This window comes from Capra hircus, chromosome 9 (assembly GCF_001704415.2).
Source record: "Capra hircus breed San Clemente chromosome 9, ASM170441v1, whole genome shotgun sequence".
Classification (NCBI taxonomy): Eukaryota; Metazoa; Chordata; class Mammalia; order Artiodactyla; family Bovidae; genus Capra; species Capra hircus.
The window spans coordinates 60,558,487-60,574,341 of record NC_030816.1 but is presented as its reverse complement, the minus strand read 5'-3'; the positions used below and the strand labels follow the sequence as shown (position 1 = coordinate 60,574,341).

The 15,855-nt window shown below is 34.7% G+C and overlaps 1 protein-coding gene across 8 annotated transcripts in view; it reads left to right on the top strand.

Annotated features, from left to right (window-relative positions):
- Positions 1 to 15,855, top strand: part of AHI1 (Abelson helper integration site 1) — a 223,469-nt gene that overhangs the window by 67,592 nt on the left and 140,022 nt on the right. For all 8 annotated transcript variants that reach the window (XR_001918550.1, XR_001918549.1, XM_018053237.1 and 5 more), the window contains 5 exons: positions 3,178 to 3,407; positions 5,127 to 5,233; positions 7,675 to 7,793; positions 10,357 to 10,487; positions 12,035 to 12,175. Coding sequence is in view for 6 of the 8 variants with exons in the window: in XM_018053237.1 (XP_017908726.1) it covers positions 3,178 to 3,407; positions 5,127 to 5,233; positions 7,675 to 7,793; positions 10,357 to 10,487; positions 12,035 to 12,175 (728 nt within the window). In the remaining 2 variants the exon portion in view is untranslated. The remainder of the gene's footprint in view (positions 1 to 3,177; positions 3,408 to 5,126; positions 5,234 to 7,674; positions 7,794 to 10,356; positions 10,488 to 12,034; positions 12,176 to 15,855) is intronic.

Here is a 15,855-nt window from a genome sequence, read left to right as displayed (position 1 = left end):
TATCCTGCTCTCTCTCATCTTTTTCAGCTTTGACTCTCATTTGTATGCTAATAACTTTGAGCTCCTTCTCTTTTTTAAATTCAGCTATTAATACACTTCTGCCTGGATTGCCCAGTGATACCACAAATCCAAATCTGAAATCACCAAATTTTGTTTTCTGTTTTTAACCTTCATATAGTTTTTGTTTTGTTTTGTTCTTTTTTTTTAATTTAAATATTTAAAAAAATTTACTATGTGGTATTGGTTTCTACCATATAAATCAGCCATAATTATACATACATCCTCTCCTTTCATAGCTTCCCTCCCCTCCCCTATCCTATCCCTCCAGGTCATCACACAGCACCAGACTGGGCTCCCTGTGCCACAAAGCAGCTTCTCGCCAGCTATCCATCTTACACCTGATAGTGTATCTATGTTGATGCTACTTGTTCTCCTCTCTCCCTCTCCATCATGGCCACAAGTCCATTCTCTGCATCTCCACATTTTTAAATGCGTCTCCTTATCTACCCTGCCTCCCAGGCTGGAAACTCAGAATAGTGCTACTCATCTTTCTTTTTCACATCTAAGTAGTTCTGAAGTGTATCAATTTTCCCTCCTAAAAGGCTCACATTCTGTCACATTCTTTCTGTCTTCACTGCTGTTGCCTTAATTCAAGCCCTTGTTATCTTTTTGCTTCAACTGTTGCTGCTAAGCTTTGCCAGTATTCACCCTCTAGCTCCTCCACCCCTGCTATGCTAAAATTCTTTCCAAAACCATCTTTCTTAATGTCTTGACTTTAAGAAAATCTTTGATTGCCAAAAATTTAAATTTTTAAAAATGTTCTGGTTCCGTAGCGGGGCATGACAGACATGGCCCTCACTGACCTCCCATTTTCTCTTGTGCACTTCCCGTAGTACCCTCTGCATCACTCACACAAACTTCTGAAACGCACTTAACATCTCATCTTCTTTGGCATCTCCCTGTTACCTTATTGACTCTCCCTAGGCTTCCTGCGCTTCTCCTCCCCTTCCTGCCCAACTCATTCACCCAACAAATATCTAAGTGCCTATGGTAAGCCAAGGTGGGCTCACAGTCGTCATTTAAGACCCAGCTCAGGTTTTACCTTTTTTTTTTTTTTTTTTTTTAGATTTTACCATTTTTTAAAGTCAACTTGGATTTCCTCACACAACGTATGTTGTATAAAGTATACGTTTTCCTTTGTGTAGCTTTGGGGTTGATCCTAATTTAGGACTGTTGGCATCCTAAAATACTATTGTGAAGGATTAACTGAGTGAAAAGAGAATCATTGTGGCTAGAAATAAAAAGATAGTGGGATTTTGAAAGAGATAAGGAATGCTTGCAGAAAGCAAGGGGCAAGAAATTGGGTTTTTGGCCAGGTCTTCTGTCTTCCGTTGAGGTCACCATCACCTGTTATTGTTAGCATCTTCTGAGTAACTGTTTTCCACTGGTTAGCTCTCTACTAAATGGGTTTAATTTAAATCTCCATCTTTAGTTATCTTCAGTAAAATTTGAAGAAAAAGAAGAACAGCAGCTCCCAATATAATCAGAAAAACTTGTCCATGAGTAATGGCTCTCAAATATACCAATATGTTCTCACTCCATCCTCTCTTCACACCTACTGTTTTAACTTTGGTATATTCTTTTCTTTCCGAATTTAAATAATTTTTTGTATGTTCATCTAGTCTTTACAGATTTGTGTATAAATGTTTTCTGCTATGATCAGTCTGATTTTTTTTTTTTTTTCACAAACCGAGTAATACATTTCTTTTGATCTTAGATTCTCCCATTGCTTGCGTGACTAAAGCCATCACTGATACCAGTTCAGCATTTATATAAAAAGCTTCATTCTTACGTTAAAATATTGTGTCTGTTCAAATTATATTGAGCTCTTTTTACAATACACTTGTCATTTCTTGTTATATAGCATTTCAGATGACGCTGCTAAGATTTATTAGCAGGCAACTGAAGTTTTACTTTCAGCATTCTCCTTAATATTCCCTCAAAATTAGTGATTTTTTTTCCCACTAAGTACTGTATTTCATGTTACATGAGTTCATTGACAGTTTCACGATGGTAAAAATGTTTATGCAGTGACACATATGTTTTACTTTTACTTGAAAACAGTCTTTCACTTCCTTCATTACTAGTTTGGATTCTTAGTAGTTGAAGATCATATCCTGTATTTTTAAGCAGCTGCTGAGAAAGCTGATAGAATGTTATTCTTGAATAGCAACTGTAGTTTTTCTTCTATAGTTAATTTTGAAAAAAACTTAATTTGCTTCATTTCTTAGATAGTAATAAAAAGGATAAACTATAAATCCCCATGTTAAAAAATAAATTCTTCTAATTCTGATAACCTAAGTTTTTAAAAATCAGGTGCTTCACACTCATAAAGCACCTGTTTGTTCCTAGATTTTGTCTGTTTTTACACATTGACTTTGGAGAAGGCAATGGCAACCCACTCCAGTGCTAACCTGATAGTTTAACTCTTAGGGTTTACTTTTGTCAAGACTATAGCAATAACAATATTAATTTCTTTTAAATCACCTGTTATATAAAGGAAGAGATAATGAGTATTAAAAGTGAGTACTCAATGTTAGATAACCTGTTTCCTATAAAATATTGTAATTATTTTAATCTTATTTTGTTCAAGTACTTATATAGTCATTTGAAAGTGGCTTCTAAGTCTTTGAGATCTTTATGTTAATTATGCTTTGAAATTACAAATAAAAAGTTAATGGAGTACCATATTAAGTCCTCACCTGTAAGCACTTTGGAAAAGCAATATACACAACCTAAATGAGAAATCATTGAAGTTTCTTCCTCTATTGTATTTTTTACTTATATTTTATTAGATGCAATATTTTACCAGCTATGCATTGTGTTTAATCAATGTCAGGAATAGGTTGGTTTAAAAAAAATAGAGACATTTTGCAGTATAGATTGCATTTAGTAGATGAATTAACATAATACTTGAAAATAACTGTAAAAGAAATAGCTTTGTCAAAATGTAAAGAAGTCTGGTCATCAAATAATGTGATCAGATTATTTTTATTATTAGAAAATTTACCATTGGTTGTTGTCATTTGCTTACTCATAAAGTCCATTGCGTATATCGGTTCTTAGAGAAACGTCTGCCTTTCAGAAGCAATATGTAACATTTTCATCCTTTTCCAGGATATGGAAAAATGAAATAAACAATACAAATACTTTCAGAGTTTTACCTCATCCTTCTTTTGTTTACACGGCTAAATTCCACCCAGCTGTAAGAGAGCTGGTGGTGACAGGATGCTATGATTCTGTGATACGTATATGGAAAGTTGATATGAGACAGGATCCTGCCGTATTGATCCGACAGTTTGACAATCACAAGAGTTTCATCAACTCTCTCTGTTTTGATATTGAAGGTATGTCTAAAATTATATTCAAATCGAAGGCTAGTTACGTGAAGAATTTTTTAAAAATTTTGTTTCACTAGGATAATAATTATTTCAGCTTGAAAGGGACTTTTTGTATTAGATAAAATTAAATATGTTTGTGCATATTTAGATTGTTTGTGCAGATCATATGATAGACCTGGTCATAAATTTGGCACTGCAGTAGTTGTTAGTTAATTTTAAAGTCAGTACATTTCTAAGCATTTTGATTCAACTAATCTTTGCTGTAACAACCAGTCCTGTTCCAAATTTATGAATATATTCCATTGAATTGGTGATTGTTCCCTTAGTAGTTTTCTTAAAGGACCCTTTTCTGTAAATGATAAAATTGAGGAAGATAGGAGGAAAGATCCCAGAACAATGTTGGAAATATGTATTTTAAATGTGGCAACAAGATTTTTTAAGTATATAAACACATGTTTATGGAAGGGAAATTTGCAGTTATTTAAGGTTTAATCTTAGAATATGAGTATTATAAATGATGTTTCAAGGATATAAAATATAATTATTTTATCAGCTGAAAGACTAAGATTTGTTGTATCTATTAAATAGTCACCTTTTCTATTATTTCAGACATTAGGTTTGTATAGCTGTAAACAATTAGTATGGGATCATATCAAAATAATAATATTTCTAATGTACTCAATTCAACCATAAGGATGTTTATAAGCAGGAACCCCTTCAGGAAAGGTCAACCAAGGATAGAAAGGCATCTGAAAACTCTGTCATAGAAGAAGTAGCTCAGATTATAAAAGGGAGATGAATAATTTCTTCAGGTATTTGGTTAAGGTGTGAAAAAAGTGAAGTCCTTCTGTGTTACTCCAGTAGGTAGAAATAGAGCCAAAGCTACAGAAAACAGATTTTCCTTTGCTTAGAATTAGAAAGAAGATTCTCACATGCAGAGCATTTCAACAGTTGAACAAGCTAAAGTGAAAGTGAAAGTGAAATCTCAGTCGAGTCCGACTCTGCAACCACACGGATGATAGCCTGCCAGGCTCCTCCATCCATGGGATTTTCCAGGCAAGAGTACTGGAATGGGTTGCCATTTCCTTCTCCATGAATACACTAAATGTTAATACTTTGTGTAAAATATTGCATTCACAGTTGCTGAACAGCCATCTGTTCATATGGTTTCTAAAACATGCCTGATTGTTTATGAAGTTGAATCTGATGGCCTTTGAAGTCCCATTTAACTGTAGGATGGTTTGACTTTCAGAATTAATGTTAAACTGGAACACCTGTTACTTATTATTTTATTAATTCCCTAATCATTTATTGAGTTCCTACCAGGTCTCAGGTATTATTCTAACAGTATATATTAGAGCATAGGTGTTTCTCCAGGAATGTGAAATGGGTTATATAGGTTAATAAAAGTGAGCAGTACAGATCATATTGAAAATTCAAATAATTTGTTTTGCTTTGGAATTTGAGCCATGTACACATGAACTGAGATGCTCATTTCATTTTGTTTTCAAATTCAGGTAGGTGACAGAAGAAATCACAAGTAACTCAAAAGGGTGAAAAAAATTGGGATCTGATTGTTTGCCTTTGGGGCTTTTTTTAAACTACAGTACCTTTTAATAGCACTTCAATTTTTTGTCTTATTGGGATGTGTTTGACTAATTTCATAATAGTTGAAACAACTTCTGTGTATCATTTTTACCTACATAATTTTATTTTTTTAAATAGGTCACCACATGTATTCAGGAGACTGCACAGGGGTGATTGTTGTTTGGAATACGTATGTCAAAGTCAATGATATACAACACTCAGTGCGTCACTGGAGCATAAACAAGGTAGAGTTTCACTTCATACTTGGGGATTTATTTGAAAAAATTGGGGAAAATCACATGACTTAAAAGATGCAGGACATTCTGTTCACTCCTTTCAAAGGAATTAAGTTTTTCTCAGTCCCTCAAAAGTCAGTTATTGTGTTTTCCTGATAGCTAATTGATAACATAGTGACTTAATGAAAATTTTCTTCATTTTGGTTGGGCTTTCCTTTCACATTTTTGAGCCTTAGGTTGCACTCTGGTATTCAGGGATCCATTGGTAAAATTTATGCAAAATGAGGTATATGTTATGTTATCATCTATACATAACAACTTATATTTTCTGCTATTCATATTCTTTTTTTTATTTGTCCAATAGCAAGCATCACTAGAAACACCATTCTTAAGGTTTTGTTAACAGTGCTGTCTCTCAAAATTATGTGATCAAGATTATATATTAATAAATATGAGGAGGTCTGTCATTTAATCACAGTAATTGTCTGATTGAAATATACTAAATTGGCTGAAACAAATGAATAATCTCATTTTTTAAGCAGTGTTTTTAAGATGGCTTGTATACCAAGCAACTTTGTTGGTGTATATTTAGTATGTTTTAGCTAAAAATACAAAACAAGTCATTAAACTTGAGTTTTCTATATATATATGTCATATATATAAATACGCTATAGCTGTGTTCTTTGGTTTTCTTGTTCTTCATAATAGATTGTAGCAGTTGTCCCTGTTTGAAAAAAGATGTGTGAAAAAGAATTTCCATCAACTTTAGTTAAATCTGTTGAGTCTGTCAGATCAATTTAAAACCCAGTCTATTCTATTTTTAGTCATTCTTTTCTAGTCTGTCAGATTAATGAATGCTGACTTGGGATTCATGTTGTAGCAATTTCATACACTTTGGAAAGAACTTTCTAATTACTTATATATTGATATATTGGCAAGGTTCCAAAGGCAACATTTCTAGTCATTTGTTTCTGCAATACAGAGTCTGCTATTTATATTAAAAATCATGTGTTTTCTTTCCTTCTGTGTAGTAACCAAAAGGCAAATACACCTAGAAATCTGCCACTTGGTGGTTACTTGAGACAGTCAAATATAAAAAGTGAGGAAATGAGGGATGGGACGTCCTTTTAACAGCTTATGCCTGGGACAGATGAAGACTGCGGTTTCTTACTTGGCTCTCTTCCACCAGTGGAGTGGGGGATGCTAGCTTATGCTCATTTGTCCCTTAAGATGAAGCGTCCATGTTGCTTGCTCTGCTCCTTGGTGTAGAGTGTGGTCTTTAACACCAGACCTTGAGCATGAATATGAAAAAATATGAAGGAAATCATTAACAGACGCTACAAACACTAAATCTGCCAACTCTTTTCTCGAATTTATTCCTGACACTTGTTATGCAGACTTGTTTTTGATTTTGCATGTTTGCATCAGTGTAAGTGTTGCTCCAGGTGCTCAGACCTTCATCAGTGCATCTTCACCTCCAAATCATGGTAGTTGGGCTCAGTAAAATCCCCATCTGTGGTGTCAGTGTTTGACTTTATTCTGGAACTTGTAAAAAAGTGGTTGGCAGCCGGTTTCAGCACCAAACAGCAGAACCGGGGATTCTACTGCTGATATTAGGATTATAGCAGTTTGTACCCCACCTGTATTGGTGCCAACCCACCTCTGAAGAGGAGACCTTCTAGGAGAAGTGAGCAAAATAATAAGGGGACCTCGAGGGAGAAGAATGCTATTCAGAATTCTGACTGCAGAGTAAAGCAGACCTTCTCTTGACTCTTCAGACTTTAAACAGTTTTGTATTTGCAATTGTTTTCTTTCTCCTGATAATCCAAACAAGAAGGATTTTGGAAATTGTCCTTATTTATATATGGCTTGTTCAGGCAGATTCTCCTCCAGTGTTTGTGTCTTTCTTGACATCAGTAGTCAGGTCTACTTAGAGACTTCTTCTGTAACCAGAAGATTTAGCTGCTTTAAGTATCCAGAAAAACCTAAAATTACAATCTAAACTAAATTGTTTCATAATAAGATGCTGATAACTTATCTTTTTTAGGACAAGTGGAGGTAAATGCATGAAGAAATCATCTGAAACTGAAATAGAACTGAGAGCTAATTCTATTCTTAATTTTGAACTTAGAAATTGAGATTTCTTAAATGATGATAAACAGACAATGTAGTAATAAAAGACATGTTTGCAGAAAGTGCTTCTTATTTGAGAATATACTAGAAAAACACTAAATATAGTGTTACTTAGCAGCCCCAAACTACATTTTATCAGCTTTATTTTCGTCCTTAACTTGAACTTACTTGGAATAATTTTGCTAACAATTTTAAAACATCTTGCATTGTGCAATTAAAAATGACTTCTTAAAATTAAATTTGTATACTTAAAAGGGCTTAACTTTAGACAAATTTTGCAGTTGTAATATTACATAATCTTTTTAAACTCATTTTAGGAAATTAAAGAGAGTGAGTTTAAGGGAATCCCGATAAGTTACTTGGAGGTTCATCCCAATGGAAAACGTTTATTAATTCATACCAAAGACAGTACTTTGAGAATTATGGATCTCCGAATGTAAGTATATTTCAGTATTTGCAGGTTAAACACTCATAGAATAAGTAATGATTTAATTCATATTTATACAATGCAGCTGTGGTTCTCAACTAGAGAATTTTGTCCTTCAGGGGACCTCTGGCAGAGTCTAGAGACACTTAAATGTTTATTCTAGTATCTAGTGGATTGTTACTCAGTTACTCAGTGGTGTCTGACTCTTTGCGGCCCGAGGGACTGTAGCCTGCCAGGCTTCTGTGTCTCTGGAATTATCCCAGCAGGACTGATGGAGTGGGTTGTCATTTCCTCCTCCAGAGGATCTTCCCTACCCAAGGATTCAACCCGTGTCTCCTGCTGCTCCTGCATTGGCAGGTGGATTCTTTACCACTGAGCCACCTGGGAAGTGGGTAGAGACCAGAGATAATGAGCATTCTGCAGCATATGAGACAGGCCCCTGCAACAATTATCTAACCGCAAATGTGAATAGTTTTGAAGCTGAGATGTAGTCAACTGCTTTTTATTTTCACATTAAAAAAGGAGAAACTTCTGCCATGGACTATCTTTTATCTCTGTGATATTGGTCTAGCATAGTAGTACGATCTAATATCACGCCTGAATGAGAGGGCTTTGACTAGCATGACAGTGGCATGGATGCTGTGGGAGAATGATAAGCAGAATTGGTTCATCGGGAGTTTAGAATGTAGATGTACTCTCCAAAATAACTTGCAAAACACTTAATTAGCCTATAGTGTGACATCTTCAAGGACTATTATAGAATCTGCTAGTCTTTTTTTTTTTTTCTATACATCATACCCAACATCATACCTGGAAGGTAGCAAGTACTCTATAAGTATCTTTTAATGAATATAAATATATAGTAAAAGGATTATGTTTTTCATGGTAACAGTGAAGCTGAAAAGCTAAAGCCTTACGTTCAAGGCTCTATGGAGAATCTGGTCTTTGAGCTCAATCTTGAAGGGTGGATAGAATTTAGATAAGATGGCAGTGTCCTCTCTAGGGTAGAAAGCCTGGAATAAAGTCAAGATGTGGGATAATAGTTGTGTTCAAAGCAGAGTGAGTTAGTCCATATGAGCTTTGGTTTCTTGCTAAGGAATGCTGAGAGACTAATCAAATAGAGATTTGAGCCAGATTTTTAAAAGTCCAGGCCTGCAGAGTTTAGTTGTTCTCTTTTTAAGTAGTATAGTATTCAGCCCATGATCATACTTGGGCTCTGGAGGAAAACTGCTTATAGTCAGATACTGCCTGTTCCATCCCTTAAACTAACTGATTAGTCTCTTTTCCTCCTCACACAAATGGAAGAGTACTACACCATCCTCGTAAGTGTTTTGTGGGTAATAAACTAGTTTATAGATGTAAAGTATTGAGTTGGCCAAAAAATTCATTTGGGTTTTTCCATAACACCTTGCAGAGAAACCCTGATGAACTTTCTGACCAACCCAATACTTAAATTAACAGAAATAGCAGAAGTTTTGACCCAGTAACCTTGAGTTTAGGAATTTATGTTAAGAAAATAATTGTGAAACAGTGCAATGTGTGTGTGTACACACACACACACAAGGTTGTTCATAGAAATCATATTCGTGCTAGGGGAAACATGTTGGATAACTCTTCTGGAAATACCCTAAGAGTTACCCAACAATAGAAAATTTCTTAAGATACATTTAGGCAATGATATAATATATGCCTGTTAAAATGATAATGCATAATTTTTATTTTCTGACATGAAAAGCCATTATTCATGGTTCATTGTTGACTGAAAAAAGCAAATAACAGAGCAGTATATGTAATATCCTCTCTGTAACCAGTGATGATGATAGTACCTGTGCTGTGCTGTGCTTAGTCGCTCAGTCATGTCTGACTCTTTGTGACCCCATGAACTATAACTTGCCAGGCTCCTCTGTCCATGGGATTCTCCAGGCAGGAATACTGGAGTGGGTTGCCATGCCCTTCTCCAGGGGTTCTTCCCAACCCAGGGATTGAACCCAGGTCTCCCGCATTGCAGGCAGATTCTTTACTGTCTGAGCCACCTGGCGCATAATAAGCACTGAAAATGTTAGCTGTTATTATTATTCACACGTTTAAAAGCCCAGAAGGGTACATGCCATATTTAAGAGATGATTCAATAATGGTTTTTCTAATATTTCTGCAGCAATCAAGTATTCATTGATTTTAAAATTTTTTCACATGGAAAAAATATAAGAATATAAAAATTCTGTTCATTTTTGAGTTACCAATTCAAATGCATCTTCTTTGCGCCGTAGCTAAAAATCATCTCTCTCTCTTATCCAAATCTGCAAAGGACTTTTTCTGTTCTTCTTTTGTGGCACTTTCTACATTCACTTTCTATTCTTCTTTGGTGCATTTCTTCTCTCTCCTGCTAAATTATAAGCTCCCTGAGCTCTGGAACTCCCTCTACTTTATTCTCTATCCCTCATGGAATGTATCCTGTGTAACAGATTCTCACAAGTTGCTTGTCAAATGCAAATGAAGTATTGAAAAGTTTTTCTACCACTAGTCATTGAAATGGGTAAGACAAGTTACATTTATAAAATCTTTTTGTTTCTAGATTAGCAGCAAGGAAATTTGTAGGTGCAGCAAATTATCGAGAGAAGATTCATAGCACTTTGACACCATGTGGGACTTTTCTCTTTGCTGGAAGTGAGGATGGTATAGTATATGTTTGGAACCCAGAAACAGGTAAATAGCATTTCATTGAACTTTAAAAAGATTTGTTTTGTTTTTGATGAAGTATAAAAACTGCCATTTTATGGAATAATTTTCAAGGAAATTCTGATTTTAAGTTCTCAGTTATGTTTTTCAAAATTGGAAAGCTGATAATGAAATTCAGCTACAGTCTGAATTTATATTAATTCTATTCTTTGTGGTTTTGATATCTTCATGGATTTAGAATTTTGCATTATAATTTAAGATTTATTCTTTCCTTGCTGGTAATGAGATATTGTTGATCTCACAGAAGTATTTAATGGGGACTGTAATACAAAATTCAGTTCTGAACTGAATTTAGAGTTCAACTAGGTATACAAATGGTTAACCATATACAATACATTTTTATTAGAAACAAACATATTCCTATCAGAGTTTTGGATATTTGAAACTTAATAGCCATTTACCTGAATTACTATAATTCAATTTATTCAATAAAATAAACTGTTACATTGGATAGTTCATTTGTGCTTCACTTTGCTTTTTTGAAAGAAAAACCAAAGCTTCATAAACATTTGTTTAGGAATAGAATTATATAAAATTTACTTTAAAATTTTTTTAATGAGCATTATTTGACTTCATCTTTACTATTTTCATCTCTCCCTTTAGGCGTTTTTGACTAGTCAGTTCACTTAGGATTTCGTTTTTCTTCTTTGCTTTTTGAGCTCTGATTTTCAAAACTTCTGCTGTAGTCATTAATAGTATGCTGCTGCTGCTGCTGCTGCTAAGTCGCTTCAGTCGTGTCTGACTCTGTGTGACCCCATAGACGGCAGCCCACCAGGCTCCGCCGTCCCTGGGATTCTCCAGGCAAGAACACTGGAGTGGGTTGTCATTTCCTCCTCCAATGCATGAAAGTGAAAAGTTAAAGTGAAGTCGCTCAGTCGTGTCCGATTCTTAGTGACCCCATGGACTACAGCTCACCAGGCTCCTCTATCCCTGGGATATTCCAGGCAAGAGTACTGGAGTGGGGTGCCATTGCCTTCTCTGCATTAATAGTATATATATATTGTATATATAGTATAAATATATATATATTTAAGGCAGATGGTACATCAAACAGCCTCTGGGGGAAAAAAAAAGAAAAATTAATTCCTCACTAAACTTCCCCCAACCAGAGAATTTCTTTAGTTTTAGTCCTGATATTCCTCCCTGATAGTTCTCCATGGAGTTGTTTCTTAGCTGGCATTTGCTCAGCTCTATCAGATCTCAGATCTCTACAGATCTCTACTTCCAAGATTTTTGTCTTTAGTTTGTGCCTTGAAACTCCATCAAGACTGAAAAGAAGAAAAAGGAAGTCTAAGAGAATGAAAAATAATTGTTTAATATAGTGGTTGCAAAAGTCGGACATGACTTACCAGCTAAACAATAACAGCTCAACTATAAGTATTTAATGTTTTCCTGTAAATAGCATGAGGTTTATTATTACTTACCATAAATCTTGTTTTGATAAGTTGCAGGATAATCTTCTAATGAGAAATATCTGCGATAGTACAAATTATTGAATGTCTTTTCTTATTTAGGAGAGCAAGTAGCAATGTATTCTGACCTACCATTCAAGTCACCAGTTCGAGACATTGCTTATCATCCACTTGAAAATATGGTTGCATTTTGTGCATTTGGGCAGAATGAGCCAATTCTCCTATATATTTATGATTTCAATGGTAAGTCCACTGCTTGATATGGGGAGAATATTTAGAGTAACCTTTACCTTTAGACTGAATTGGAAATTATGAGCTCTGTGAAAACTGTCATTCTTTGTATTAACAAAACTCTCTTGAATGTATTATGAAGGCCAAGCAGCTTTAAAAAGATCATATTATTATAACATTTTATTTTGTCATGAGCATTTTTATTATGGAATTTAAATATCATCAAAAGTATACATAATGGTTGTGCTCTTGTATTGTAATCATAGAAAGGTGGTCATTCTCTTCATAGATCAATTTAAATAAATAAAATTCACCTAAAAATGATTTGGGAGTATCTCTAACTTTAAAAGGTAAATAACATTTAGGGTATGTAAATCTGTAATGTTTTTACTTGAATATTGAGTTAATTTCTTATTCTTTGTTTTTCTTTTTAACTAAAGCACAGTTTAAATAAGTTATGATTTTCTGAGAGTTTCTTAACATAAAAATGAAGACCAAAAAATCACTTATAGTTGATTAACTTTGTTGTACAGCAGAAACCAACATAACATAGTAAAACAATTATTCTCCAATTAAAAATAAACTTTAAAAAGGAAGGGAAAAAAGTCAAGCCTCAGCAAAAATGCCTTTTTCTACATTAAAATCACACTGTTCTTTAATTTTGGAAAATAATAAGGAAATAGACTTTGAATACATTTTTAAGGAATAGTATGGCATTATTGGCAACCCACTCCAGTACTCTTGCCTGGAAAATCCCATGGTCTGTGAAGCTTGGTAGGCCATAGTCCATGGGGTCGCAAAGAGTCCGACACAACTGAGCGACTTCACTCACTCTATGGCGTTATTCGAATCATTTGGATTTATTCTGTTTTTCATATATTTCCTTAATTTCTGACCTGAAATTCGGATTTCGTTGTTCTGTGTGGTATTGATAGTGATGACACTCTCAAAATTGCAGTTCCATTTTCTTCATGTGTTAATTCTTATACAAAAATAAATGGTTTTTATACTCTTTAGTTTGTTTAATATACCATTCACCCTTCTTGCTAAGATGATTTACACACAATGTCATAAGAACATAAATAAATAAATATGAATTTAGATAACATTGTGAAACTATTTGGACAGAATGTTTTAAATTAGTGAAATGCAAGTGGTTAAGCTTCCTACATTAACACAGTGTGAATCGGTTAATGTTTGTGATAAGTGCTAAGTTCTTAGACAATTGAATTAAGCTGTAAACCTGAAGTTTTGATCATAGTATGAATCTTATTTCTTTATAGGTGAGTTATTTTAGAGAATATATGTAAGTTTGAGATTTATCTTGTTTTAAAGAATTTTACAGAGAAGAAATAATGAATTTCTGTAACATATTCAAATTTATAGAACACTATTACTAATGGTGAATTGTTAAACAACACAATACCATTTACTATTTCAATCAATTTAGCAAAAGTCAATACTGCCTGATCACAGGAAAAGACAAGTGGATTTCTCAAATCATCCAGTGTCCAAATTTGTTGTCTAGTTCAAACATAGGTCCTGAGACAGGTCTTTCTTTTATACATTTTTACTCTTCACAGAAAAAATAAGAGTTATACCTCATTACTTTGTAATTGGGGCTGTTATTCAGGAAATAGGTATACAGTTATTTCCTCAAACTCTTAAGGAGTTTCACAACAGTTTTCATTCAATTTCTAATTTGCTTTTGAAATTTTCACTACAAATGCAATTTCAAGCTCCACCTTTATCTTTTTTCTTCGGTTTGCTTTTGGTCTTTGATACAAGTTCATCATTAGATTAGGTTTGTCCATTTATTTTTTCAATAGTAGGTTTTTAGACTAAGGAGTCCATTCTAGAATCATGTGTAGGAAGAGCCAAGTATTTGAAAGCGTTGGTTTTAGGCTCCGTTCTCTTTCTTTGGTGATCTTGCACAAGCCTTCCTGGTGCTCCGATTTCCCTGTCTAGTGAATGGTCCTACTGTTGCTGTTCAGTTGCTCAGTTGTGTCTGACTCTGCAACTGCACGGACTGCCAGGCTTCCCTGTCCTTCACCATCTCCCGGAGCTTGCTCAAACCCATGTCCATTGAGTCAGTGGTGCCATCCAACCATCTCATCCTCTGTCGTCCCCTTCTCCTGCCTTCAATCTTTCCCAGCTTCAGGGTCTTTTCCAGTGAGTTGGCTCTTCGCCTCAGGTGACCACAGTATTGGAACTTCCGCTTCAGCATCAGTCCTTCCAGCGAATATTCAGGGCTGATTTCCTTTAGGATTGACTGATTTGACCTCCTTGCTGTCCAGGGGACTCTCAAGAATCTTTTCCTGCACCACAGTTTGAAGGCATCAATTCTTCAGTGCTCAGCCTTTTTTATTATCCAGCTCTCAGATCTGTACATGACTACTGGAAAAATCATAGCTTTGATTATATGGACCTTTGTAGGCAAAGTAGTGTCTCTGCTTTTTAATACGCTGTCTAGGTTTGTCATTGCTTTTCTTCTGAGAAGCAAGTGTCTTTTAATTTCATGGCTACAGTCATCTTCCACATTGATTTGGGACTGTGGTCCTACTACTACTGCTGTTACCTGTCCTGCCTCCGAGAGTTGTTTGTGAAGATGCCATGAGATAGGAACTGTGAAAGTACTTTGTAAGTTGGTAGAAAGTGAAAATGAAGTTGCTCAGTCATGTCCAACTCTTTGCGTCCCCATGGACTGTGTAGCGTACTAGGCTCCTCTGTCCATGGGATTTTCCAGGCAATAGTACTGGAGTGGATTGCCATTTCCTTCTCCAGGGGATCTTCCCAACCCAGGGATCGAACCCAGGTCTCCCGCATTGTAGACAGACGCTTTACCGTCTGAGCCACCAGCAAAGTCAGGTAAGTTGATAAGGACCATATTAAAACAAAAAAGATAAAATGGACAGTTATGCTCATCCAACCAGTATACACTTGACTTTATGGGAACTTTTGTTTTCATATGCTGATAGCATCTCTTTGGAATGAAACTGAAAACAGGGGTTTTTTTTCTTTCTTTCTTTCTTTCTGTTAGTCAGCCTTTTCCTTTTATATCTTTCTAGCTCAGTTGTTTTAGAAAATAAATGCATAAAATTAAGAACATCATGTTATTTCCACACTGTCTTAATGTAGAGGAGGGATTTCCATGGTGTTTTAGAAATTTAAATGTTCAAATAATACACATATTAAAATTATTTTTGCAGTGTCAGTTCATTTTTGATATACTGACTTATCTTTATGAGCAAAACTCAAAAGGCTTCAACACATTTTCCCAACTCATCGCTGCCTATCTTTAAAAAGAAGCATCCTAAGAAAACGTTACATACTCTCAAGCAATTCAAGATTTAGCACAGTTCTCATAAATGGTATATAACTATGAAAAAAAAGAAAGTTGTTTCAGACTCTGTTTTACTCATTAAATACAAGCCAGAATCATGAAGTCTTTGAATTTTTTTCAGTGAAAATTATGGTATTTATTACTGATGTATCATAGTTTTACCTTATATTTTATTTATCTTTTAACACAGAACTATTTTGCTCAAATTTTCTTGTCTGAAAATAAAGTTTGCATGTAGTTTTACATAAGTGTTTTCATGATATTAAAATTGAAAGATCTAAAACAGTTACATGATTTTTTTAAATAGTGTTTATCAGAGCCGCTGATACGTTTAGGCAATTTTCAAGGA